Genomic DNA, 27,468 nt, shown 5'->3' with positions numbered 1-27,468 from the left:
CCACATAATAAATGAGCCTGTGAGTCAGGTATGTGAGAGGGAACTATAAAAAAGGACAAAACAGGACAAAATAAATATATATTGTTTGTAGTTTATTTAGAATATAGTTAACAATATAAAGTGAGAGCCAAATTAACATTTTGATTACATAGTTATACCTGGAAATAAATCCTGTTCAAAGATACATCACATACCTAAACATCTGTGAGAATACTGATAACAGGATCATAGGATTAACTATTGTATTAACCTTAATATAATGTCCACTCTTAACAGAAAACATGATTTTGTGATCTCATGCATACATGTATAATTTCACAGCATGTAAACAATTTTTTATAGACCTATTATATTTTAAATTCAAATCCAAAAGATTTGACACATTACTATTTTTAATGTTTTTGAAAAAATCAAAGCCTGCATTTATTTGATCAAAAATACAGAAAAAAATTGTGATATTGTTAAATATTATAACAATTTAAAGTGGTTTTCTATTTTAATATACTTTAAATATTATCTATTATGTAAAACTGAATTTTCATCAGCCATTATTCCAGTCTTCAGTGTCACATGACCACAGTGTCATCATTCTGACATGCTGTTTTATTATCAATATTGGAAACTGCTGTGCTTCTTAATATTTTATAACCTGTGATAATTTATTCATCCAGGAATCCTGAAAAAAGTAAGTAATGGCTGATGAAAATTCAGCTTTGCATCACAGAAATAAATTATATTTAACAGTATATTAAAATAGAAAACCATTGTTTTTTAATTGAATTTTGTTTTGGTCAAATAAATGCATGCTTGATGAGCATAAGAGACTTCTTTCAAAAACATTAATTTGAAATAGTAATGTGTCCAAACGTTTGAGCGGTACTGTATTTATAGCATCTGAGCAGAAATTTGTGGACAAAAGCTTTATTGATGTGACACTAAGCTATTTTACAGTAAACACTTCACAATCTATCCAAAACAGACCAAAGAAATCTTGTCTAAACATTCTTACATCTATGACATTTTGGGTAGTTTTATTTCAGTATTTATTACACATTTTAGTCGATTTCACAGATCTCAGTATAATAATATAGTTTGGGAAAAGCCAATATGGTGTTTACTACTGTAAATATGTGTAGTAAACTAACCCCACATCTGCTCCATTCATTCAACATGCAGGATTCAACAAGAACATGCAGGATTCATATATAAACCGTATTTTTGTGGTTTAATATTCACAGACACTAATATATATCGTAGAATAAACGTATGCCTACCCGCCACAATCCTCGGCTGGATCTGTTGCCCTCGTAATGAATCCAGCTCTTCTTCTGAGGTAAATTATTCCAAGATTATTAAAGGTGGGGTAGGTAAGAATGATCTAAAACACTTTTGTCCAAATTTGTTTAAACTTTCTTTATATGTCAATACATAATTAAAATGGGTGGCAGTGGCTCAGTGGTTCATGTAGGTTGTCTACAAACCGGAAGGTTGGTGGTTCGATCCCCGGTTCTACCTGACCAAGTGTCGAGGTGTCCATGAGCAAGACACCAAGCCCCAGCTGCTCCCGACGAGCTGGATGGCGCCTTGCATGGCTGACACCGCCGTTGGTGTATGAATGAGTGTGTGAATGTGAGGCAAAAAATGTAAAGCGCTTTGGATGGCCGTAGGTCTGTTAAAAGCGCTATATAAATGCAGTCCATTTACCATTTAAAATGTAAGTACTCTGAAAAAGAGAGTATAAAAATCGAGTGACTCTAGACTTTTTAATTTGCAATAAATACCGCTCATTATTTTCGTTCGGGCCGAAACAAGTGATTGGCTTGGGCGACTGTCACTCTCTCTCGCTACCATGGCTACCGCCACTTTTGCTCCAGGATCTGCCCACATGCGCGCGCCCGTGTTGCCAAGTCGGGCTACTTCAACACTGTTGCCGCGGGCTGTTTTTCATGTCCGCGGGTTGAACCGACCCCAATTATGTGATATTTTGCCCCGGGATTTGCGAATTTTAGCAGGCAGCCCTACCAAAAAGACATATTTTACCCCCCAAACGCGATTTTTACCGGAGAAACACGATTGGGCTTGTTTTGGGGTAGTTTTGAGTAGCAATTTGGCGGATTTTGTTGTGAAAACCTGGCAACCCTGGCGCATCCGTTTGATTTGAGTTCAAGAGGCTGTATTTCTGCTGGACAGGTAGTCTTTCATTTTGATTATACATTTCTTTAGTTTATGTTTTCATGAAGCATGTCTCACTAGCACACGTAGCTGCCTAATATAGCTAACATAACATTACTTAGCATAAAGTTACAATGTTATACACTTAGCGAACCATTAGTAGAGATGATAATTACTCAATATGCTTAGCTCAAGTTGATCGCTGTCGTGTTGAATTTCGCAAAATGTAACTTTAGATAACAAAATGCATGTGTAAAAGCTAGTACACCGCATCCAGGAACTTTTTTTAGAACTAAGTTAGCTTTAGCTACTACCCTCTGTCTAAACTCTTTTACCATGTTCACCGGGAACTTTACCTGCACGTTTATTTCGGCCCTTGGTTTGTTTTTATATACTCTACCAATGTTTATGTTGATGTTTTTATCTTGTATCTGTGTGTGTCGTAGACACTGTGTTGTGTGTGTATTTTAAAGTTTACCAGTATCGTTATTCTAGCTTGATAGTGAGTACTAAAAGACATCTTATTTGTTTATATTCATAATGATAAAGTTAGATTTTTTATTACATGTGATTCTGACATGATGTCACTACATGCACTTCTTCTCCGCTCGCCTCAGGTAAATAATGCTTCTTTCAGCTGAGCGTTCATGTGTTTTGGGGGCGTGGCTTTGGAAAGAGCCCAGAAGGGAGAAGGTGGAGTGAATGGAAATAATGAGCTGTCTTTAAAACAGTCGTGAGAGGTCTACAGACACTCAATTTTTATACTTTCTTTTTCTGAGTACTTACATTTTAATTATGTATTGATATATAAATAAAGTTTAAACAAATTTGGAAATAAAGTTTTTTAACCAAATCCTACCTTTAATCTCAAAACGATGTAAAGTACATAAATCTCACTAAACTTGATGCGGGTGGAGTACATATATGGAACGAGTCAGAATTAGCCTTTGAATAGAATGCGCTCTCCTTGGGCATGGCCACATTAGCAGAAAATGAGGCAGTTGGCGAACGACTGACATCTCTCTCTTTCCAAACAGTTTACATAAACAGAGAATATTTGTTTTTGATTAAAAACTCATTTAAAAGTAGACATTTCAAGCTTTCTAACGACATCGGTCATGTCTGTGTGGCAAGTATTCGCAGAGTTCCAATTAATTTCCAGACGCATTTCAGAGTGGACTTCTCTGACAGAGAGACAGGAGAACACGCATCCTGTTTGTTTTCTTTATTTAGCGAAAAGCACAATATTTCGTTTTTATTGTGAGACGTTTTAAGCTTTGTAAAGATTTATCTCTCATGTCTATGTAGCCACAAATTACTAGTTCAAATGATAGTAATATCATATATTTCAATGGGCCACAATATGTAAGCCGAAAATCTTTTTAATATTGTAACAGTCATCGCCGGTCCAAGAGCAAGTTGACTGAGCGTCTTCAACCATAGTTGACACATGCATAAATAGACTTCAGCAGCAAAGCTGTAATGTTTGGGTGCAGAAATAATTTATACCAGATATTACAGTAGTAATATTCAGATAGCTACATGTTACATGCTCAAGATAAAGTGCCTTCAATGCCCTGTAGATGGTGATATCACTTTATAGCAGAAATAGTTGGGTGCCATGCAAAATGTAATGAGTTCAGCTGTAGTACTAATGTAATGAAGAGCTAATAAGACACTCTATAACATCTCACTGTTATTGATTTATCATGCAGCTCAAAGCATCATGGGTAGAATCTCTCTACAATCTATTCTGATTCATCAACAGTTTCACTGATGATCCATAATAAACACTAAAGCCAGGATAGAGTGTATGAGTGAATGTGGTCTGTACTGTGTGGATGAGGCTCATTGTGTCAGAGACGCTGTAGAAGGACAGAGTTCCTGCACTGTGATCCACATACACTCCTATTCTACGGCTGATGGACTCTACAGGGAGTTCAGTCTCTGTTCTACGACTGATGAACTCTACAGGGAGTTCAGTCTCTGTTCTATGACTGATGGACTCTACAGGGAGTTCAGTCTCTGTTCTATGACTGATGGACTCTACAGAGAGTTCAGTCTCTGTTCTACGACTGATGAACACTACAGGGAGTTCAGTCTCTGTTCTACGACTGATGGACTCTACAGGGAGTTCAGTCTCTGTTCTATGACTGATGGACTCTACAGGGAGTTCAGTCTCTGTTCTACGACTGATGGACTCTACAGGGAGTTCAGTCTCTGTTCTACGACTGATGAACTCTTCAGGGAGTTCAGTCTCTGTTCTACGGCTGATGGACTCTACAGGGAGTTCAGTCTCTGTTCTACGACTGATGAACTCTACAGGGAGTTCAGTCTCTGTTCTACGACTGATGAACTCTACAGGGAGTTCAGTCTCTGTTCTACGACTGATGAACTCTACAGGGAGTTCAGTCTCTGTTCTACGACCAATGGACTCTACAGGGAGTTCAGTCTCTGTTCTACGGCTGATGGACTCTACAGAGAGTTCAGTCTCTGTTCTACGGCTGATGGACTCTACAGAGAGTTCAGTCTCTGTTCTACGACTGATGAACTCTACAGGGAGTTCAGTCTCTGTTCTATGACTGATGGACTCTACAGGGAGTTCAGTCTCTGTTCTACGACTGATGGACTCTACAGGGAGTTCAGTCTCTGTTGTACGACTGATGAACTCTACAGGGAGTTCAGTCTCTGTTCTACGACCGATGGACTCTACAGGGAGTTCAGTCTCTGTTCTACGACTGATGAACTCTACAGGGAGTTCAGTCTCTGTTCTACGACTGATGAACTCTACAGGGAGTTCAGTCTCTGTTCTACGACCGATGGACTCTACAGGGAGTTCAGTCTCTGTTCTACGACTGATGGACTCTACAGGGAGATCAGTCTCTGTTCTACGACTGATGGACTCTATAGGGAGTTCAGTCTCTGTTGTACGACTGATGAACTCTACAGGGAGTTCAGTCTCTGTTGTACGACTGATGAACTCTACAGGGAGTTCAGTCTCTGTTCTACGACCGATGGACTCTACAGGGAGTTCAGTCTCTGTTCTACGACTGATGAACTCTACAGGGAGTTCAGTCTCTGTTCTACAACTGATGAACTCTACAGGGAGTTCAGTCTCTGTTCTACGACCGATGGACTCTACAGGGAGTTCAGTCTCTGTTCTACGGCCGATGGACTCTACAGAGAGTTCAGTCTCTGTTCTACGGCTGATGGACTCTACAGAGAGTTCAGTCTCTGTTCTACGGCTAATGGACTCTACAGGGAGTTCAGTCTCTGTTCTACGACTGATGGACTCTACAGGGAGTTCAGTCTCTATATTATTGTGTCTGAATGAGTATCTGGAGGGAGAGCAGATCAAACTCCAGGACTGATCATTAGATCCAAACACACACTGATTAGCCACTCCCTTCCTGCTGATCCTCTTATACGACACTGATATAGACACACCATCGCTGCACTCAATCTCCCAGTAACAGCGTCCACACACCCTCTCACTACACAACACCTGTTCATAATAATCAAATCTGTCTGGATGATCAGGATACGGCTGCTCTATTCGAGTGTTAGTAATCACTCTGTTGTCCTCAGACAGACGGAGGTTTTTATTCACTGTGGTCAGATCCAGAGTGTTCTTCTGGGAATCTGATGGAGAGAAAACACATGTGAATCACTAATTATGAATCTGTCTGATATCCATTGCAAATCATCATTATCATAATCCATCATCTAGGTGGAAAAAGGTTAAAGCGAATTGTTACAAAATCCTGTTTGGGATAAATCCATAGTTTAATGTTTACAGAAGAGTTTTCAGGTTTTTTTTACTTCTGTGATTTTACCTCTAAATCTCGGAATAGTGTTTTTAATTAGGTTTCAGTGAAAAATAATCATATTTGTCCCTTAGATTTAGAAGATATCCTGTTGTTAAAGAATATGTTGAATCCCCAGTTTATCCCCAGTGCTGTCCTGAAGTCCATTCGATTTCAAATCTTGCTTTTTTGGATGTTAGTAAGTATGATATAGTTATGCATTCTGTACTTTGGAAATTAAGTTGGCTTGAAAATGCCAACGTACTGATCTACTATCTAAACACATGTCGTATTTGATTTAGCTTATTTTTTTCTGTGACATTTTTTACGGTGTTGACAGTAGGCCTATCATGATAAGACAAACATATTAAATACAATTATTGTATAGCCAACATATTATATTTGTTATCCCAGTCACTTTCTTTCTTTTTAGGGGAAATTTAAATCTGGAAATGAGGTCTAAATTTAGCGGGATCGGTCGGGTCGGGAAGAAAATCATTCTAAGTGGGTGGGTGGGTGCGGAATAGAACCTAGCGGGAACGGGACAAAAAAAAATGTGCAGACCTCTAGTTCATTGGTTGTCCTAGTCATGTGTTCCCCTAGTCTCTGTATAAATAGTCCTCATGTTTGCCATGTCAGTTTGTCATATATCGTTCCCTGTAAACCTGTTTGGTGAGTTTTCTGTTCATGTTTAAGTTTATGGTGTCATGTCAAGCCAAATCCACGTCTTTATTTTGTATCTGTTCACGTTTGGAGTCAATAAACTGCACATGGGTTCATCACTTCAACTTGCCTGCAGTGGATCCGTTACAGATACACTGTCTATCAACACCCGATGCGAATGGCACTTCATGTCTACATGCCTCGAACAAACACCCACCCAAGAAAACCTCAATGCCCCCTTTCGGAGAGAAACACTAATTTACAACTCTAAGGGCGTTTTCACACCTACCTTGTTTGGTCCGGATTTTCGGACTTTTCAGTTTGGTCAGAATCAAAATTACAGGTGTGAAACCTCCCCCGTACCACGGTCCGGACCAAACAGACGAAATTTGGTCCGACGAAAATAGGTAGTAGTCTCGGTCCGGATCAAACTGAAAAAAGGTTTGGTTCGTTTCTAGTGTGAAAGCATTTTCTGTATGGTTCGGACTTTCAGACCATTTACAGGAAGTTCCTGTTTATGTTTAAATATTATAATTTTATTTTTAAATTCAATCTAGGCTACATTGATTATGAAAAGTGAAAAGATGCGCAATATGTCAGAAGACAGAAAGTCAGAAATGATTTTGAACGAAATTTTGAATGATTTTGCTTAGAAAGCCTTTATTTAATGTGAATAGCTCATAATAATAATCAGATAATTGCCTGTATTTAATAGATAAGAAGCAAATAGTCTATAGCAGACAATAATCGCTGGAGCGATCACATGCTTTGCACATGAACTGGAGCGTGTCTCAAATAAACCGAAATTCAGTAGCTAACGTTACTTGTCTCACAAACATGAGAAATATGTGTATATAAAGCTTGAAATGTCCACTTCTAAACGTAACGAATAAAAAATTGTCAAGCAATGCCAATGCACACTGTTCAATAGTGGCAACGATATGTGTCCGTTCATTCACTCTTGTCAAAGACGCTGACGTCAGACGCACGTCCGTTTACAAACAAATCAATGTCCAGATGCAGCCCACATAGATGATGACGAGTGGACGCAAGTGCGTCATGTAAAGTTCTTTAGTCCGCTCGCATAATTGCAATGTGAAACCAAACCAAAACTAACCGAATGTATCAAAACATGAACTTTGGTTCGGACCTTGGTGCAGACTTTCAGGTGTGAAAACGCCCTAAAACTCTTCTGTCAATTAAATTCAATTGTGCTTTATTGGCATGACAATTGTTGCAATGTATTGCCAAAGCATTTCTAATTTTACAGAGAATCAACATGTACATATAAATACATTAGATAAAAAAAGTAAAAATTAGTAATAATAGTAATAAGTTGAAAAATCAAACATTTAGAATTCTAGGAACAGTTTAGAATTCAGTGTGTGTGTGTGTGAGCGCATCACTGATTGGTCGACTCCTCCCTCTTTGTGACAGGCATTAATATATCTTGCTGCTAGTGGGATACAATCTCTTTTTTCACCTAATGTTGAAGTTGTGTTTTATTGTTTAATTTTATGAAGTCAGGGCAAAGTATTTTGAATTTTTTGCTCATAGTTAGGGCAGCTGGTGAGGAACTGTGTCTCCGTCTCTACTTCTCCAGCGGTACAATACAGGCAGATGCAGCTCTCTCTGGGCAGCCAGTTCTGTCTGTATCTGCCCGCCTCTATGGTCAGTGTGTGATTGCTTAGTCTGTACCTCGTCATTCTTCTTCGGAACTCACAGTTTTTCACTGTGCTCAGGTATTCTTCTGTTGTGTAGTCTCTGTTTACGGCCAAATAACTTTCCAGTTTACTTTGTTTTTGTGTTGTTTCAGTCCAATAAGTCAGGTAATTTTATTTTTGTGCTTTAATCATTTGGTTGGGCCGAATTGTGTGGATGAGTGTGTCAGTGTCCTGGGACTGGCTGTGTTAGTTGTGTTAGTTTGTTTTTGCAGCTTCAGGATCAGCTGAATCAGGGGACTCTTCTCAGTGTTAATTTCATGGTTTTTAAGTGCTTTAAAATGATAAGAGTTGGGGTCACTCAGTTTTAAATATTTCCAAAATTTGATGGCTCGTTTCTCAATGTGGATTAGTAGAGGGTATTGGCCTAATTCTGCCCTGCATGCGTTGTTCGGTGTGTTCCTCTGTACTCTCAGGATACTCTTACAGCACTCAGCATGCAGGATTTCAGTCAGATTTTTGTCCCATTTCTCAAATTCATGGTTTAGGAGAGGACCCCAAAATACACTGCCATATACTGTAGTGCAATAGGTTCTATGACTGATTAGAATATTTTGATTGGTATTTCAAATTGGATTCCCTGTCATGTTTTCTTTCACCTTCTACAGAAAGAACAAGAGATACTGAGTGAGTTTTTCTGCTTGTTTTCTTAGTGACTTACATCGTAAGAAGTCGTTCCTGGTCTTGGGAACAATGTTGGTGAACGTGACTGTGGAAATCAACAGACACAAAGAGTGTGATTATCATGTCAAGAGAAAATTATACCTGCATCTGTTCCTAATGCTGCGTTCACACCAAACGTGAATAGAGCATCTGGCACGAGTGATTTCCATATTAAGTCAATGGAAAGGCGCGTTGAGACGCACCTGGAGGTCCTGCGGCGCGATAGACGTGTTTCGCGCGGCGCGATGGACGCGATTCCACCTCATTGATGGGAATTGAGCGTATTGCGCGTTATGCGCGAGTGGTGCTTTTTGTGCATTTGCGCGTTTGAAGCGAATTCGCGTCTAATGCCCGAGTTGAAAAATCTGAACTTTGGCGTCAATTCGTGCCGCGTTAACCAATCAGGAGCCTGCTTGCTGCTGTCACGTGGTAAAGTGACGTGATGAGTAACCCTGCATAATTTAAAAATACTACTGTGTTACAAAATGTAGTTTTAAGACTTTTTCAGGTGAGAATGTAGTTGTTTAAAGCTCAAATCTGTGGTTTATTTATAGAGAGAGCGCCTATTTAAAAAAGTTGTGAAATCCAGGCGATCACCGATCACGATTTTGATGCTGTATTCGTGTTTGGTGTGAACGCAGCATTAGACATTTCTAATATGAACTTCTACATGATATGAGATTATGGAGGATCATTTCTGAGAGCAGATGAATCTCCAGGACTTTACCTCTGTCAGAGATCTTCTTCAGCTCCTCTTCGCAGAAATCCTCCAGTTTGTCTCTCAGCTGAAGGACAGATTCTCTCAAGCCATCAAAAGAGGAGAGAGAACTGATGGGATTGTCATTGACGTCTGTAGATTCAGGAGGAGCTGAGAGAGACTGGAAACGCTACAGAAAACAGAAATCAAAGCTCATCACCTCCACACTTCAGACAATAACCTGCACTACTGTCAGATTTGTGTGGCTCTTGTTGATCTTTAGTAACTCTCCTCAATCCAGCACTTTGACAGAATCGGTTTCATTCTTCATTCTTCTCATATTCATAATATAATGTTCGAAACTTATAGCTCTATGTGAACTTTCTAGGAAAGCACTTGGATCAAACATCTGACAATAACATAAATGTAACAAATAGATGTGCACCATTGGAGAGTCATGGCAGGGTTGAGTAGATTTGATCAGGAGAAGAAGTTCAAAGGCAATGAGATTGACCTTTATTTATACATTTTGAGCAGTTAGTGGCTCTGAAATTCACAAGGACCCTTAGGACACGACCCCAAGATCAGGTTTTTTGGTTTAAATACACTGAAGCATTGCTAATATACAGTCTCAATTTCTGTTTGAGGACTTCACTGTCAAATTAATGTGTTATTGGCAAATAGTTAATATATCTTTCAGAAAAATGTTTCCTAAGAGATTTCCAGAGCTGAACTGCATTTGTAAGTGCATCTCTTTTAGACGAAGACGATCAGATGAGAGTCTGACTGATGATTATATAATAACCGAACACACAGATCAACACTTCAGTCAACGGCTCATTCTGCTCTCATGAAATGTTTCTCTGTGAGTCTCTTGTTCTTCTAGATCTCTTTTACCTGCAGGAAATGGATGTGATCCTGTGTGTGTGAAAGCTGTTCCAGCTCAGCGCCTCTCATCCTCAGATCATTGATCTCCTGCTCAAGTCGCTCCAGTCGTCCTTCAGCTCGACTCACTGCAGTCTTTTCCTGATCTCTGATCCGCTGTGTGGCCTCAGAGCGACTTCTCTCAATGAAGCGGATGAGCTCAGTGAAGATCCTCTCACTGTCCTCCACTGCTGTCTGTGCTGAGCGCTGTTAGGACACACAATCACACAGTGGCTTCAGTGAGTCCTGACTGAGACTTCTCAAACTTCTCTTCTTCTCCAGACTCACCTTAGACTCCACAGCCTCTCTCAGCTGCTGAAGTTTTTTCTCTCTCTGCTGGAATGACCTCTGTGTCTCCTTTAGCTGGGGCTAAAGCATAAAAAAAACCAATAACAGGAGAAACATCACATAAATCATCTTGTAAACAGATATGAATCCAGTATCAGTGAAGTGGTGAGACTGAGGGGTTAAAGATCTTGCATGATAAGATTATAGCTTAATTCATAAGTGCCAAAATTATTTCAAGATTTATAACCTAGGTTTATATGGATAGTTCTCAACCTTTTTTGGGCCAGCGCCCCCTATCCATTATCCAGGTCCCTTAACACCCCCCCCCCCCCCCCCACCCCTCCACACACACACACACACACACACCAAAAAAGAGCTATCTATGCTAATTATTATTCTGTTGTAATAATAATAATATGTATATTATTCACAATATTATTGTCCTTCTTATTATTAATATTATTATTAAATCCGTAACTTTTTTGTATTTAAAATGTACAAAATTTATATAATGAGCGAGTGCATCATGAATCCATTTTCCAAACCGTATTTTTGTCTTATCCTGAATCACTATGGTACACCAATAAGTAGTGATTATATTGGCATTATATTAGGGGTGTTTGCGTGGAACACGTGGATAGCGCGGCCGCGCTGCTTTCTCCTTTCCAAAAGGGCTTGCGAGAAGAGAAATAAAAATCTGCCCTAGTGTTCAACTATGATCACCTGTTCGGCCGAGCTTGTTATACGGAAAGGCTGAAGCTGATCATCGGTTTGTTTTTGTCACATGACCTGCTGTGCACTTGACTTCCGGCATTCTGAAAAGTTGAGTGTTCATCTCGCATAGGTGTGCCTGGAATAACTAGCGCGCCGCACCACACGCGCATTGCTTCTGTAAAGATACATTTACACGCGCAAAAAAAGCAATGGTGAACGCCCCGGACTGGTTCGAGACGGTAGCACAGTAGGCCTACCTCCACACAGAGTCGCAAGGGCTGTGTCAAGTGGCCTCGCACCTCACCAAGGCCTCGCACAAAGTTAAGTGACAGCTGACATAATGTAAAAGTCAATTATGGTTCATGTTAAAGTTCATCTTTTTGTCTTTCAAAATCCTGTAATTTTTAAAAGACATAGCTAAAAAAATTGCATTGTGATGCTGTATTATTCTGCTTGTTAAAATGTTTTACTTATTTTTTTAACTTAACTTTAACAATATTTCTCTGTGCGTGACTGATTCATGCGCAAATGTCAGTCAGCGCGGCATCGCACGTCAAGTTCGATTTATTCACAGTCCATTCGAATTCTGATTTTAGCCATCTTTGAAGTGGGTCAACCCATAGATATTACCTAAGAAATTCAAGTAAATACGCTAGAAATCCGAGCTCATTCCAGTAACCTATGTGCATATTGCACGGACAGAGAAAGCCCGGAATCCGTAAAGCAGTAGGCTAGAACCCGCTAATAGACAGAGGGAATATTATTATAGGCTAATTTCCCAGAGTGCAAAAAAGTAATCGGAGGTTCAAATTATAAATCAATGTATATCAGTGTTAATGAAATGTAACGGTTACAAATTTGACATTCAAAATTTGATTATGTGGCTTATAGCAAATAGCAGCCAATCAGCAAGGAGCAGCCAAAAAATGCAACGGTTACAAATTTGACATTCAAAATTTAATTAACAGCAGCTGTACTGCAAACAGCCAGTCAGCAAACAAGAAGCATTCTTAGCACATTTGAACTTTCGAATTAGCTAAATTGATGCGAAAATTAGTGTGAGCCCTGTGCTTGATGTTTTTCTGCTAATTTCTTTACGGCAGGTTGCAGAGACGTTAGTTTCAGCCGTAGTGCTCCTGATTCAGGCAAGTCCAAGTGATTGCGGTACTTAGACTGTATGTGGATGACCTGGCTGAATCCCTGCTCAACGAGATATGTTGTTGGAAAAGCAAGAATCAGCAGCTTGATCTTTTGCCAGAGAGCCGGATACCGCTGGGCATATTTGAGCACCAGCCAGAGGCGCGAAAAATAGCCTGGGCTTCGTCATCGCACTGGATGTCGACAAGATGCTCCTGAATGACGGGCTCGCAATCGATCACATCCGCTTGAAAGGGCTGCACAACCCAACTGGGAACATCAAGGTTAAGGAGGTCCCTGAAGCGGATCTCCATGTCGTCCTTAACCATCCTCAGGTGGTCAGTGTAAACTATGAGGAGGTCATCGGTAAGAGCCTCGGACACCTGTAATGAGTATTATTTTACAGTTAAATTGTTCTTTTATCTCCATGAATAGTTTTAGACTTTTTATTTATTTTTAGACTTTTGAATTCGTTGTTTTACTTCTTATTCAACTAAAATGTTTACTTATATTTATAAGGCAATGCGTAGCCTAGCCTACTAGACTTTGTCTGTATCAGAGTCATGCACGGGTGCGGATACCCGACGGGTGACCCGCGAATATTGCTGAAAGGGGTGAAAAACATCCTACTGTGTCGGATACGGGTGCGGGTCGGACAAGGGAGAAACACGGGCCTAAACACCGGTCACGTGCAAACGAATATAGGCCTATATAAAAAATATTTGCATGTTGTAGATGTGTTCTTAAAAGTATGCATATACAAAAATATGCCTTGCCTATATTTCAAGTTGATAAAATAATTTCAAATCCATATCAGTTTATTTGTGGCCGCACTGCGTGCAGTCGTCGAGATGGATCATGAGAAGCCGCAAATGTGGAACTTCATCGCTGAGTTAAGCACGCAGATAACTGTGGTAACAAACCAAGCACAAGCAGTTCTATCGTACAGTATTTTTATGTTTCCTGAGTTTGGTCTCTTAATATGCTAAACTGATTTTATTGCGGGAGCGGGTCGGGTGTCAGTTCTATTTTAAGGGGGTCGGGTTGGGTGCGGATTTTATTTAGTGCTGTTGTTGGAAAACGGGTCGGATGCGGATTTACAAAATCGGACCCGTGCAGACTCTGGTCTGTATTTTCAGACTCGATATAATAGCCTATTCATTACAATTATATGGTATTCATGGAAATAAAATATATTAGGCTAATTATAGCTAATAGTGTGCCTGTTATATCTTTCTGGAAAAAAAAATCACCTTGGCCAGCTGTGGGAAATGAGCAAACTGCTTCCTGCCTATACTCTGCCTGTAGAGATCTAGCCTGGAGGTGAGACTGTGGATAACCGCCTTGGATTTGACCAGCGTGATGTCATTTCCTTGGAGCTTTAACGTGACATCGTTCATTTTCTAAAAAGTCTGCGAGGTACATGATGTTGCAGCGGCTGGATGAAACCTTTTCCCCGAGAGCTCCATCAACCTCCTCCAGGAACTCGACGATGCTGTCGAACAGCTCACAAAAACGAGCAAGGCAGTTTCCCTTTGAGAGCCAGCGGACATCAGTATGGAGAAGAAGCCGCTCAAAAGTCTCATCATTTTCATGACACAGCTGTCGGAACAATCTGTTATTCAGGGCATGGGCTTTTATTTTATTTATTGCTTTGACTGCAATATTGAGAGACTCATGGAGAACTGGATTGGTGCATTTGGCCACAAGGTTGTGGCGGTGCAAAACACAGTGGACTGTGAGGATATGCGGCACCTGTTCCTTCAGCAGAGCGGTGAACCCACGGTACCTGCCAACCATAGCGGGGGCACCATCAGTGGCACATGCGAGGATGTTAGAGATTGGAATTGATTTCTCCTGTAGATATGCACAAAGCGTGTTAAAAATGGTCTGGCCCTTGGTGTCGGTTTCCAGATACTTGGAAAACAAAAATTCCTCAGCCATCTCGTGACTGTTTGAGGCCCTATAACGGACATAGGCCATCAGCAGAGCGTTGTTGTCAGCGGTGGTTGTCTCGTCCAACTGAAGGCAGAATGGAGAGTCCCACAGGATGGCACATAACTGCTCCTCTGTATCTGCGCCCATTTCATTTATCCTGCGTGCCACGGTGTCATTGCTGAGTGGGATGGATTTCAGCACCTGTGTGGGATCGCGCTCCATCACGGTAGAAATTACCTCTTTAATGGCAGGAAGCACCAACTTTTCCCCAATTGTGAATGGGTGTCCACATTTGGCGATCAGCAGGGAGATGATATAAGACGCTATTAGCCCACTATCATTTTGACTGCTATTCTTTGCGAAGAGACTGCTGATGGTTCTTCTACCGTGTTTGTCCTTTAAGGCCTGGAAGAACGGACGGTCCTTATCTGCCTTGTCTGGGTGAATCTTCATAAGGTGCTCCTTCAGACGTGAAGGTTTCATGGCTTCATTTGAAAAAACTTGTTCACACAATAAACACATCGGAAGCTGCGCATTGGTGGGAGAAGGTATGACACCGTAATTGAGGTATTCAAGGGAATACTGTCTGCATTTTTTCTTGTTCGGCGGCGCCATTTTGCTCAATTTTTTATTATGGTGTATTTGCCGCGCAAAAGTGGACTAACCGTTTTTTTTATGCACTGTAGACTGATTTTTGACCTGATAAGTGACTAAATCTCACAGCTATTTTATTAAATTTTTTTAAATGTTTTAAAAAACCATGTTAAAATGGACAAATGAGTAGACATTTAAAATTGTTGTTCAATTCTTGTTTTATGTAAAAATGTTAAATAAAATGAACAATAAATTAATAATGTGTAGGCTTATTTTAAAAATAAATCTAATTTGCATTAGACTGTTTATACACATGTTTAAAACAGGTTAATAAAACCACCATTTAAAAATATTTTTCCGTTTTTTCTTTTCTTTACCCATTTTAAAATATGCTATTCTAAACTGGTAGGGGCAACAAATCAACTTCCGGTCCCAAATTGGCTCTAATTCTAAAGTGAAAGTATAATGTGCACAGCCGCACAGGGATTTATAACGGTGCGCGTTATGAATGCAGCCTTCATTCTTCGCAAAATGTGGATACAAATGCTCACAGGAAACAAAAACCTTGCAAAAGTTATATACGACCGTCCAAATCACAGAGATGGCGATTAGCATGGGACTAATATTATCAAAGGGTGTGTTCGGCGAAATATGGTAGGTCATTCGCGGGGTAATTTTATAAATTACAGACATGGCCGATTCGCACTGGATTAAGATCACAAACAACCTCTGCAATTATTACAAATTACTAGAGGTCACCAGGCAATAAAGCCGTGCGAATAGGGCTTTTAAGAAAACATTTTGGCATTAGGCATTGCATTGATTAGCTAATGCCTAAATATGTAAACGTTTTACCTTTATACAAATATTTAGTTTAAATAATTTTAAAATTCATCACCGGAGTGAATATGAACATGATTTATTGTGGTTCTTAAGTCAATACTTTTTTAATGGCTTGTCAACTTCCCATTCCGGATTCCAGTCAGCGCTGGATTCTAGCCACCACCGGATTGAGCGCTTTAGTCATTGCAAAATAAACAATATAGTTTACATGTCGCATTAAACAGGCAGATTTTTTAATGTGGTAGGCATTATTTTGCAAGTAATTAGCATACATGTTTAATTTTGTCTTGCCTGGATCTTTGCATAGGATCTTTGGTATAAACTTGTGAACGCCCCCCAGGAACACCTGAACGCCCCCCTTTCAAGAATCTTGCTTCCAACGCCCCCCGTTGTGCTCTGAACGCCCCCGTTGAGAAACACTATCCTAAGCGATTGAGGTGTTCTGTTGTTGGATGTAAGAATGAACATAGCAGTCGTCATTTACTCCCAACATCTGAGTCACAGAAGACAGTGACACCCCCCCCCCCCATCAGTATGCTGATGATAATGCAAGGATGCAAGGGAGATAGTTTATGCACAAGACTTTAGTGCACTGTTTGTACTATGTACTATTCAGCTTTTACAGTGATTTTATGGAGTAAAACAGACGGTCATCTTTTGTGTGAAGTACAATAAGTGAAGTTATTTAACGTAATTTCGGGAGGAGTACGCCAATCTTATCTTCCAATTAATACCAAGGTATAAAACCAGCAGCTTCTTCCCATTTTTAGTTCTTGCAGCATCTGGCCTGCCCAAATCTGCATGACTGACTTCGCAGCACATTTCACCTGTTGATCGCCAGGTCGCCGGTCTCTCCACTCCATCACAGCCCAAAAATAACTCGCTCAAGAAGATATTTCTCCTCCTCCATCTAGATCAGTGGTTCTCAACTCCAGTCCTGGGGACCCACTGCTCTGCACATTTTGTATGTCTACCTTATTTAAGGTACCTGATTCTGATCATCAGCTCGTTAGAAGAGAGCTCCATGATCTGAACTGAGTGTGTCAGATAAAAGAGACACAAAATCTGCAGAGCAGTGGGTCCCCAGGACTGGAGTTGAGAACCACTGATCTTGATCATCACGGGGCTTGGTCAATCCTTATTGTGATGCATTAAGGACTTTATCATCATCAATATCATCGTCATCCTCTTCAGCAGCAAGCCCTTCCGTACCTCCTGTTGAGAAATGGTCCGTCAACATGCTCAGGCAAGCGTTATCCAACGTGGGTATCCATTTCTCCCAGAGGAATTCAAAAGCGCAATTTCATGATCTGCTCGTGTGCTCTCACCAAAACTCTCAAATTCAGGGTCCTCCCAGCACCACGCAAACATCAACGCAAGCAACTGCACAATCCGCCTCAGTTTCAGCCAGGAGCTGCAGCTGCCGTAGATTTCTCGTCCGCCGCTCATTCCGGATCCATAGTAATCCGGAATGAGCTCAGACATTGCTCAGACATTGGTTCCGCGGCTGCTCGCAATAATTCCACGGCCTCTCCGACAGTGACTGTTGCCTTTCCTCCTCCCACAGGTTAGTATAGCTTCTTCTGTCCACGCTTCCAATATTTCTGTTCCTCCTGGCTTTTATTCTCAGTTAAATCCATCTAGCCATGGAATAAATGTATCTTCGGCTATTGGAGCAGGCCCAAAGTGTGAGGCCGGCCACTGCAAACGGTCCTGCCCCCCTCCCATTCATTTCTCCTCCGCTATCAGAGCAGACCCGAGCGTGAGGCCGCCTCAGCAGACGGTCATGCCCCTCCCTCTCTTTCCTTTCTCTGCCACCATTGGAGCCGATCCAAGCGTGGGCTACTGCTTCCTCAATAGTTTATCGCCTCCCTCTCAACTGCATCTGCTTTTCCAGTTCCTCCCAGTGCCATTACTATGGATCCACCACCTGTCTCCACCAAGCCTGCAGCTCTCCTGTAAATAACTGAAGCCTCCGCGCCTCGATCACCCCCAGGTAGTTGGTCCCAGTATAGCTCATAAGCCCCGCCCCTCCGTGGATTCTAATGGACACAAGTTAAACTAAACAATCAAATTACACCTCATATATATTTTTCCCAAAGTTGGTTTCTGTCATTTTAAGGCAGTTTTTATCACTATGATTTTATTTCAAGTGTTCGTTTTAAATAAGTTTAGTTTTAGTTAGTTATTTGATGCTGTAAAAAGTTGTCACTGAGGCACCAACAGACTTTTTCCGTGATTTTTGGGAGGAGAGTGGAGCTTTAGCTTGATTTCTACATTTCCCAGATTTTAGCAGAAATTAAGAGCATTAGCCCCGGAGGCGGACCCAGTTCCAACCCCAGTTCCTCCCTATTCAGAATTGATATTCCAGTAACTCACCCACTCAAACACCTCCACCTCATCTCTGGATTCAATAATTCATACTGTCTCCCCCAGAACACTAAAATCCTACCGGACAGCTTGGAGAGCTTTCAAACAATTCCATTCCTCCTAAATCAGTTTTCCCAACTTTTCCCTCCTTTCTTCATTCATCTCATATCTCAACCAGATGAAGTCCATCCAACCTAGTACCATCAAAGTCTATCTCAGTGGCATTCAATTTTTCTTTAAACTAATCTACGGCCATCCATCCTACCAGCTCCTACCTCCAAGTTTTAAAAAGGACACCATCCATTTCCTCATCAAACACAGCAAAACTGATCAATTTAAAAACGGCCAATTCATTCATATCTTCAATCTCCCGACACCCATCCAGCCATATCAATATCTTTCCTTCTCCCTCAATCTTTTGTTGTGCTCTCAGCACTTTTAAAACAACTGCTTTCTGAATCATCATTACGAGTGTATATAAACAGCTGTCATTGTGCCATCCCAGTGACAATTCTTCCGGCACTTCTATTTCTCTCATATTCCCTCTACGTTGCAATTATTATTTTTTTATTTATGGTATTCAGACACGTTTTGAACACGTAACACAATCCCTTCCCTAAACCTACCCATTTGTGTATAATAAAAAACAGGATATAAAAAGTACAAATATTCCAAGTGTTCAGAGGTTAAACAATTGATTTGTGTGAAGAAAATCCCCAAAAGCAATCGGCGTCTCCATCCACCGAAGATCATAAACACAATTCAAATTTTACCGCCGGAAGAAACATTACGTCAGGTTTGACAGCATTGGCTGTTGTATGTCTCGTGACCAGTTGCGTCATTACGTCAGCTTGGATTGTAAAATACCATTGGCTCCCGTGGGTCTCGTGACCGATCGCGTCATGCTCAAGAGTCGTGTGTATTATTATGAATGAGTGCGTTCACGGAGCGGCGGGATCATCATTTCAGCGAATAAAACATTAAGATCAACTCTGTTCTTCACATAAAGATATCGTATGACTTCAGAAGACTTGGAATGCAACATGAGTTAATACTTGTATAACATTTGCAATAAATACCTGTGGCTGTACTTTTATTTGCCGGTAAATTGTTTTATATTTTTGAGAAGTGGGTAGGTTTAGGGTAGGAGTAGAGTTAGTTGCTCCAAAATATCAAAGTAGCCTATAAATATTCATAAAATCATGTCTACTTTTTACTGTCATTGACTTACATAGGCATCAAGGGCCCTTGTTCATTTCATGTAATTCTGTGAGACCAGGTTGGAAAAAAACCTGTATGGTTCATATACAGAAATTTATCTTCATTAAATCAGAATTATCTTATGTGTTTCATGTAAGTCCAATACATGTCCTACACAAAATCAGACCGTTTATGGCCACTTTCATACTAAAAAGTACACATAAAACTTGTAGGGGATTTTTGGGTCATATACAAATACTGTAAAAAACAGTATGCAATGGTTTTTGGTATTAGTAGAAAATACCTGATTTTCATATACAAATCATATAAAGTTCTGATACTGAATCATATGGTAGTCAAATTAAAGTCATACAAGATTTATTTACATTAGGTGTCATTTGTTTACATGTATTTCATACAGATTTCATATTTTTTAATAGGGAAATGGCAATTACTACATATAATTATCATACATGATTTCACTCAATATTACAATATCTCTGCATATACTAACCATATATGATTTCGGTCAATTACTTTTTGCAATGGAATCAAAGTGAAACACACTCAAATTATACTCAACATGCGTAATTTACAATTCCAACTTGATAGCAAACTGAACTTTGCTCAGGAAAAAACAAAACACACAAAAGAACAACAACAAAATACATTGAACACAGTGTTATGGCCATCAATCATCAAAGAGAATTAAAGGGATTGTTCACTCAAAAATGAAAATCAGCTCATGATTTACTCACCCTCAAGCCATCCTATGTGTATATGACATTCTTCTTTCAGACGAACAATCAGAGTAATACTAAAATGTCCTGGCTCTTCCAAGCTTTATAATGGGAATGATCAGGGTTCAAAATTTTGATAGCCATAAAAGTGCATATAAAAAGAGCAAATAGAGCAAAACAAATCCAAAACTGAGGTACATACCGAACCGTGATTTCTGTGTACCATTACACACCAACTGTACAGCACAGTTCACCATATAAAGCGATCGAGTCTCTTCAGAACATTTGGACTAATCTGCTCAATTCATATGGATTAATTTTAAGATCTCTTTATGAACTTTTTGAAGCGTCAAAGTGTTACGTAGACTGTCAATGGAGGGACAGAAAGCTCTCAGATTTAATCAAAAAGATCTTCATTTGTGTTCTGAAGATGAACAAATGTCTTATGGGTTTGGAACTTTCATTTTTGGATGAGCTAAACTTTAAACATTAATTAATACAAAGATTAATACATACTGTAAAAATGTATTGCTCATTGTTAGTTCATGTTGGTTAATACATTACAATAAAGTCTCATTTGTTGACATTAGTTAAGGTCTTACCACTCACGTTTCATAAACTTCTTCAACACTTCCCATTCAAAAATGACCCAGTCCTCATGGGATGAAACAGTCTGTGGCTGAACTTGTAGTACAATTCTGCTTGCGTGGTCTTTGAATGTTTTCATATAGATCTTTCTGTGAAAGAAAAGGAAAGACAGAAATGTTTTATTATTATTTGTTTATTTTTTTTAACCATTAGATTATTATATAAGATTATTTTTTCAATTGTGATACTACATCGAGATTTAGTCAAGACAAGTTGCATTTTTGGCTTAAATCAATGTAAGCTGCATCTTGATAAAAAATGAATAAAAAAAACGCACTGCTATTGCATGATGCATAATAACATTGCATGATGATGCAAAATCTAAAACTTAAAAAAGAAGAGCAACAGTTAAAGCTAGGTGAAATAAATTAATCTTTGGTTTATTCTTTTATGCATGTACACTTTCATCAGTGAGGTGTTAATTAGGGCTCAGAAAACATTTACTTACATGTTTATCACTTTTAGCAGTGTTTTATGTAACTTCTGTATGTGGGTATGGGAAGCTTTTCAATTTGGGTAGGCCAAATCCATGCGGAAATGGTACCAGAGTAATTTAGTGTTACTTTGTGTAAAACAAATGCCAAAGTGATGCATATCTTCAGAAAGTAGACACTCTAAGCTTTCAAATGGTACCAAATATGAGGTCAGAGCTCCTCTACAGACATTTAAAATTGAAAGTATATACATGATGACGTCATTCCGGACTGTACAGGGTCCATGGATTTTTTATCCATGGACCCTGGCATGGATGGCATGGATTTTTTATTTTATTTTATAATGTATTCTGAGGTGTAGTTATATTGTTAGTATGATTTTTACATAATAAAATGTCATATTTTAGAAATAAAAGGCATTTTTTCTATACTGATGTTTGCCCTCTGGCTGAATGCCCTGTTTAGGGCATTTAGAACCGTTTAGAACGATTCAGTACGATTTGGTGAACTGATTCGACCAGTTCGCTAAAAAGAACCAGTTCAAAAGAACGATTCGTTTGGGAACCGGACATCAATGGACCAGAGATGGAGAGATTGCTAACAAAGTGATATTTTACTGAGTTATGAGAGCGCTGTCAGCACGAGTTTATTTTGTTTGTATCTGAGTGTTCTGAATAAACACAAGTCCCAGTCACGCCGAGTCCGTCTTCCTCACTATTACCAACTTTGTAACACATGTAATGTACCATTACAGGAGATGGAGTTACGAGTAAGTGTTGATTATAGCATTATTTTTAGATATTTTCCAATCATATGAAAAGCGTCAGTGAGTATTGAGTACACAGCGCAAACAAAGACACAACAGCAGTAATCGAATGTAATCCAGTTTATTGTGGTGATAGCTGGCTAGCCTAGCCTGGAGACCCTCACGCTTACCCCCCGTCTGCTTAATCTCGCGCCGCGTTTGGTGCCTCCGCTGTGGGCCAGATGCAGTACTGGGGGTCGGGGATGTTGAAGGCCGACGAGCCTTGGCGTGCATGAAGTTTATCTCTAAAGATGTGACTTTGCTGATGTTGAGCAGAAACTCACGACTGTATGCACATTTAAGAACAGACAGACGTGACAAGGACGTACAAAAACACTGACTCACAAGATAGAAAACATCATTCTGTCGGGAGAGAGAGAAGCCGCTGCACGAATAGTAATAAAGTTCTGTGTGAACTTGAATAATAGCTCTGAAAAGCTACACATAAGAAATCACTGATCACAGATCAGAAGGAACTGAAAAAAGACTTCTGTTTTCATTTGTACATCCAAACACTGAGAAACTGCCAGCATTCACTCGTTCACAAGCCCTGATCTCTCGTGGACAAACAAATATGGCGCTCGCATGGGCGTACCAAATTCTCTGGGCTGAGGAAGGGGAGGTAACCGTTCCTGTTATTACATCATTACAGGAAAATTCAAGATCAGCTCGTCTGGGCTGTCATTTTCTCAAAGGCAGAGAAAGACAGCCAGAACTCGGTTTACACCCATCAAAATATCTAGCCACTTGGGGACAATATTCAGGCTAAGGGAACTCCTATTAATGTTGAAAAACCTCATAAAATGAAAATGTCATGCCATGGGACCTTTAAGAGTCTTGTTTTTACATTTAACGTTTAGCAGACGCTTTTATCCAAAGGGACTAACAAATGAGGAGCGCAATAGTATAGTTTATATTTTAATAAAATTCTTGAATAAAAACATAATAGTTTTTAACTTGTTGTGAACAATGTGTTTGCACGTTAAATAATTGTAATTGTTTAAATTTTGCGCGTACACAGATTTATTAGGCTTAACGTTACCTGTTAGCTAACCTAACGCTAATGACAAGATAACAGAATTGAACAAATTACAAATCTTACTATTAAATAAATTAACATTTGCATTGAGAATGACATGAAAAAAACACAAATCTTACCTGGAGCTCACCACATCGCGGTCCTGCTGGAAGACGATGAACCCCGCGACTGATTTCCGCCTGGGCTAATACTAATATTTGTGGGTGTTTAATTATTTTTTAATGTTGCTGATATTGCTGTTAACAAATAGGTAATGTAGGTAGAATGCCATTACAAAACAAAATATATATATGGGTAAATGTTAAATTAAATAAAAATTATTTTTATGTGTTTTATTATTTTAAAGTTATTTTAAGTGTTTTTGCTCAATTTTATATAGTGGGAGATATAGTGGGTGAGGTTGACGATTGGCCAAACACCAATATATGTTGGTATACTGTTGGTATGTAGTAGTTGGTAAGTAGTAACAATATATGTTACTTTAATTAAAAATAATGGCTGTGCACTTTTCAGTACAGTAATTTGTTAACTCAAATTAAGGATTAAGGAGTGTTATTGTTAAGGAATGTTATTGTTAACACACACATATAGGCCTACATACATATACACAGCATTACATAATTTAATTACAAAATAAACATAACTGTAATCCATTACAGTTATTGAGAAAAAAAACCTGTTCAATTAAATTACAGTTACTTATCAAAATGTTAACGATTACAAAGGGGGTTACATCTGAATTATATATTTCTATATATGTATGTGTATATAGTGCATGAGTAAAGTTTGCAGTATCATATCTTATCACATGCACATCGATATGTTATAATGTGTATTATTGAATATAAAATTACATAAATTGTGATATATAAGTAAATATATTGTCACATATTTTTCAATATATGAAAAGCAGTAATACCGCATGTACTATTAAATATATTGTAATATATTTATCATGTATAATTTCAATATACTGTTACACCAATTTATATATATATATATTAGTGGTGGGCCGTTATCGGCGTTAACGTGCTGCGTTAACGTGAGACTCTTATCGGGCGATAAAAAAAATATCGCTGTTAAGCTATTCTCAAAGTTGGGTTGGGAGCTGGGTCTATACTACGCAAGCTATGATGACTTTCACCTTGATATTTTAGCGCAGATGTATACCTAGCCAAATTGCACTGTAGGGGGCGAGAGAACAAGTTTTCGAACCTGTGTGTATGCCTATTAGTGTTGTCAAAAAAAAAATCGATATTTCGCTATGTATCGATACTGAAATATCTGAAACAAAACGATACAATACTCATTTTCTACAGTATCGATATCAGCTGCCTCCTCTCATTCAGTCCGTTTAACCCTCTGAACATTGTGAACGGGTGTTCTGCTGGATTTTTAGTATTGGTTTTAGTATTGGTGTTAGCGTGTTAGTATTGATGTGACCGGTCTGAATTTCGCGCGGGGTTGCACATAAAGTTAATTCTACTAATTCCTGCAGATTTTGCGCTCGCATCTGAAGCGCACACACACACATACCGTAATAAAGCCGCCTCTGACATACAAGTGCAAAAATTAGCTCCTTTTTCCAGTTTATTAATGGTCAAATACACTCAAAAATGTCTCAATGCCCATCTTGGATGTAACCAGCTCACAGGAACAGTGGGATCCATGCGTGCGTCAGGTCTTAAAGGGACAGAAGTTATTTATTATTCAAACTACAAAAAGACAAACGATCACTTACGAGCACACATATTCTGAATCCCATCGGAAGAATTCAAATGAGCCATTTTAATCTAGATTAATCTTGGAATTAATCTAGATTAAAAAAAATGAATCTATGCCCACCACTAATATATTTATATATATATTTAAATATACCTATTTTTATGCTAACTAATATACTAAAGTAAAATCTGACTGATTTGCAGGGGTTGTATTTAACACCCTCCAACATATTTCTTTTACAGTGTAGGACATATATGATAGAAAATACGTTAATATTGTGCAATTTGTATATGTGGTTTTTGCATATATGATCCTTACAATATTCTGTTGGAACATATAAGAATCACAGATGTTTTTAGCAAAACTTTTCCATTTGGGTCAGGAAGCCTCTGCAGTTGAAACTCACCGGTTATGGTAAGGTGCGTTACATTTCCGACACACTCTAAGCAGTAGACCAATCACAACAGACTGGGGCTGGCTGACCAATCAGAGTGAACTGTGATTTTTGGAAATCAGGTTTTTGAAGAAACTGAAACTAAAACAGTGTTCAGACAGGGTGACAATAGGCGCTGCAACAATATAAATTATAAGAAAATAATGAGTTTTTTTCAAATGCTTAAGTGGAAAAAATAAAGTCCCGGTACTCACCAAAGGGGGCAGGGTTATGGGGGGATTGGTTGCCTCCCTCAGTTGCAAGGACGTAGTTTTGGTTTGAACATTGAAGCGTTTAACAGGTATCGGGGCATAATTATGTTCCCTCATGAGGTTTATTAATTTGTTTGTTTTTGCAAAATGGTCCAAACATGCTTATTGGTTGATAATGTAACTGCAATAAATTAGCCAATATTTAACAAACACTTGTTTAACTATCTTTACTTAAAATGTTCTTATATTGAACACGTTAATTTCCTGTCATCTTCGAATATCTGAAAGCCAGGTTTTACCTTATATCTGTCATTATTAGCTGAAAATATTTTACACATGCCTTAAAAAAAACATGGTTCTTGTAATTTTTTAACTATAACATTTGTTATAGGATTTAATTACAGGTAAAACTATTGATGATGACTCATTACCATGCTTAGGCCAATGTAAACTTTTCTCCCCTTTTTTTTTATCTATTTTTTTTTTTATGTATGCATTTGTTAGCAAAAAATAGCAACACAGTTAGAAACTATAGCTACACCATGCCAGTTGTAATATAAATCTTTAGTGAAAAATCTATTCCCTTACCTATTTTAAATATCTACAACTAGTCTAAATTTACCACAATAAATTCAATAGAATGTGATAAATTCTAGTAAATGTGGTCATCTCGAGTTTAAAAAGCTTGCAGGATGGTATTTTCTTCTCTTTTCATCAGCCATTTTAGTTTTAGATCATGTTCGACTTTCTCTATGGCGTTTTACTACATTGTCAATAGAATTCAAATGGGTTACACATTTTATTATCAGCGTCGCAATACGACTCCTGTCAATCTTATACTAATTAAAATATTAGTGCTGGTACTGCGTACCGGCCCGTACCAGCCCATTTCAAGCATTAAATGATTGTATTTTAGTAGACCCTATAAACTAAATTATAAGCCTGTAATTGAGCAAATTGGGACTTCTTGAAGTTCATACCTGTTTCTCTGTCCTCTGAGCTTCAGCTAATACGGTGTCGTGGTTTTTATGTTCATCCATTGCACACCGCCCACAAATACACGTCTGATCAGTGCGGCAGAAACCCTCAAATATCTTGTTGTGCTTCTGGCAGATCATCTCCTGCAGTCGTCCAGTGGCATCAGTCAGATCGTGTCTCTTTCCTTTAAACAAACTCTCATGTTGTTCAAGGTGATTCTTACAGTAAGACTCTAGACACACCAGACAGGACTTGACGGCTTTGTGTTTTCTTCCAGTACAGACGTCACACTGCACTTCTCCAGCTCCAGCGAAACAGTCAGCAGGACGTTTATGCGTTTCCAATTTCTCCACCATTTCAGTCAGAATGGTGTTTTTAGCTAAAGCAGGTCTTGGACTGAAGGCCTGTCTGCACTGAGGGCAGCTGTAGACTCTCTTCTGATCCTCCTGATCCCAGCAGCCTGTAATACAGCTCTTACAGTAACTGTGTCCACAGGGAATGGTCACTGGATCCTTCAGGAGATCCAGACACACTGAACACTTGAACTCTTCCTGAGAAATGCTGGCTTCTGCCATTTTACTGCATGAATACAGACACACAAATGCACAACAGCTCAACCACACTTCAGTTTCAGTTTCCTCATGTGATTTCTGTTTACTGGTGATGTGTGCAAAACAGGCGTGTCTGTAAAGCAGCTTCCTAGTTCCTGGTCCTAAAGGCCTCA

General features: G+C 39.1%; 2 protein-coding genes across 2 annotated transcripts in view; both read right to left on the bottom strand.

Annotated features, from left to right (window-relative positions):
• Window positions 1-27,468, bottom strand: part of LOC307126546 (uncharacterized protein) — a gene marked incomplete at its 5' end in the record, with an annotated part of 1,586,879 nt that overhangs the window by 813,898 nt on the left and 745,513 nt on the right. The gene's annotated exons all lie outside the window — the stretch shown is intronic.
• LOC307126517 (uncharacterized protein) lies at window positions 83-27,384 on the bottom strand. The gene is made up of 6 exons (XM_079817080.1): window positions 26,747-27,384; window positions 10,935-11,015; window positions 10,620-10,853; window positions 9,753-9,912; window positions 9,024-9,071; window positions 83-5,814 (listed from the first exon to the last, which is right to left on the bottom strand). The coding sequence occupies exons 1-6, from the start codon at window positions 27,317-27,319 to the stop codon at window positions 3,914-3,916; spliced, it is 2,997 nt and encodes a 998-aa protein (XP_079673206.1). The 5' UTR covers window positions 27,320-27,384; the 3' UTR covers window positions 83-3,913.

This window comes from Gobio gobio (genome assembly GCF_949357685.1).
Source record: "Gobio gobio genome assembly, chromosome: 5".
NCBI lineage: Eukaryota > Metazoa > Chordata > Actinopteri > Cypriniformes > Gobionidae > Gobio > Gobio gobio.
Note: the sequence above shows the minus strand (reverse complement) of the source record. Positions and strands in the feature narration are given on the sequence as shown.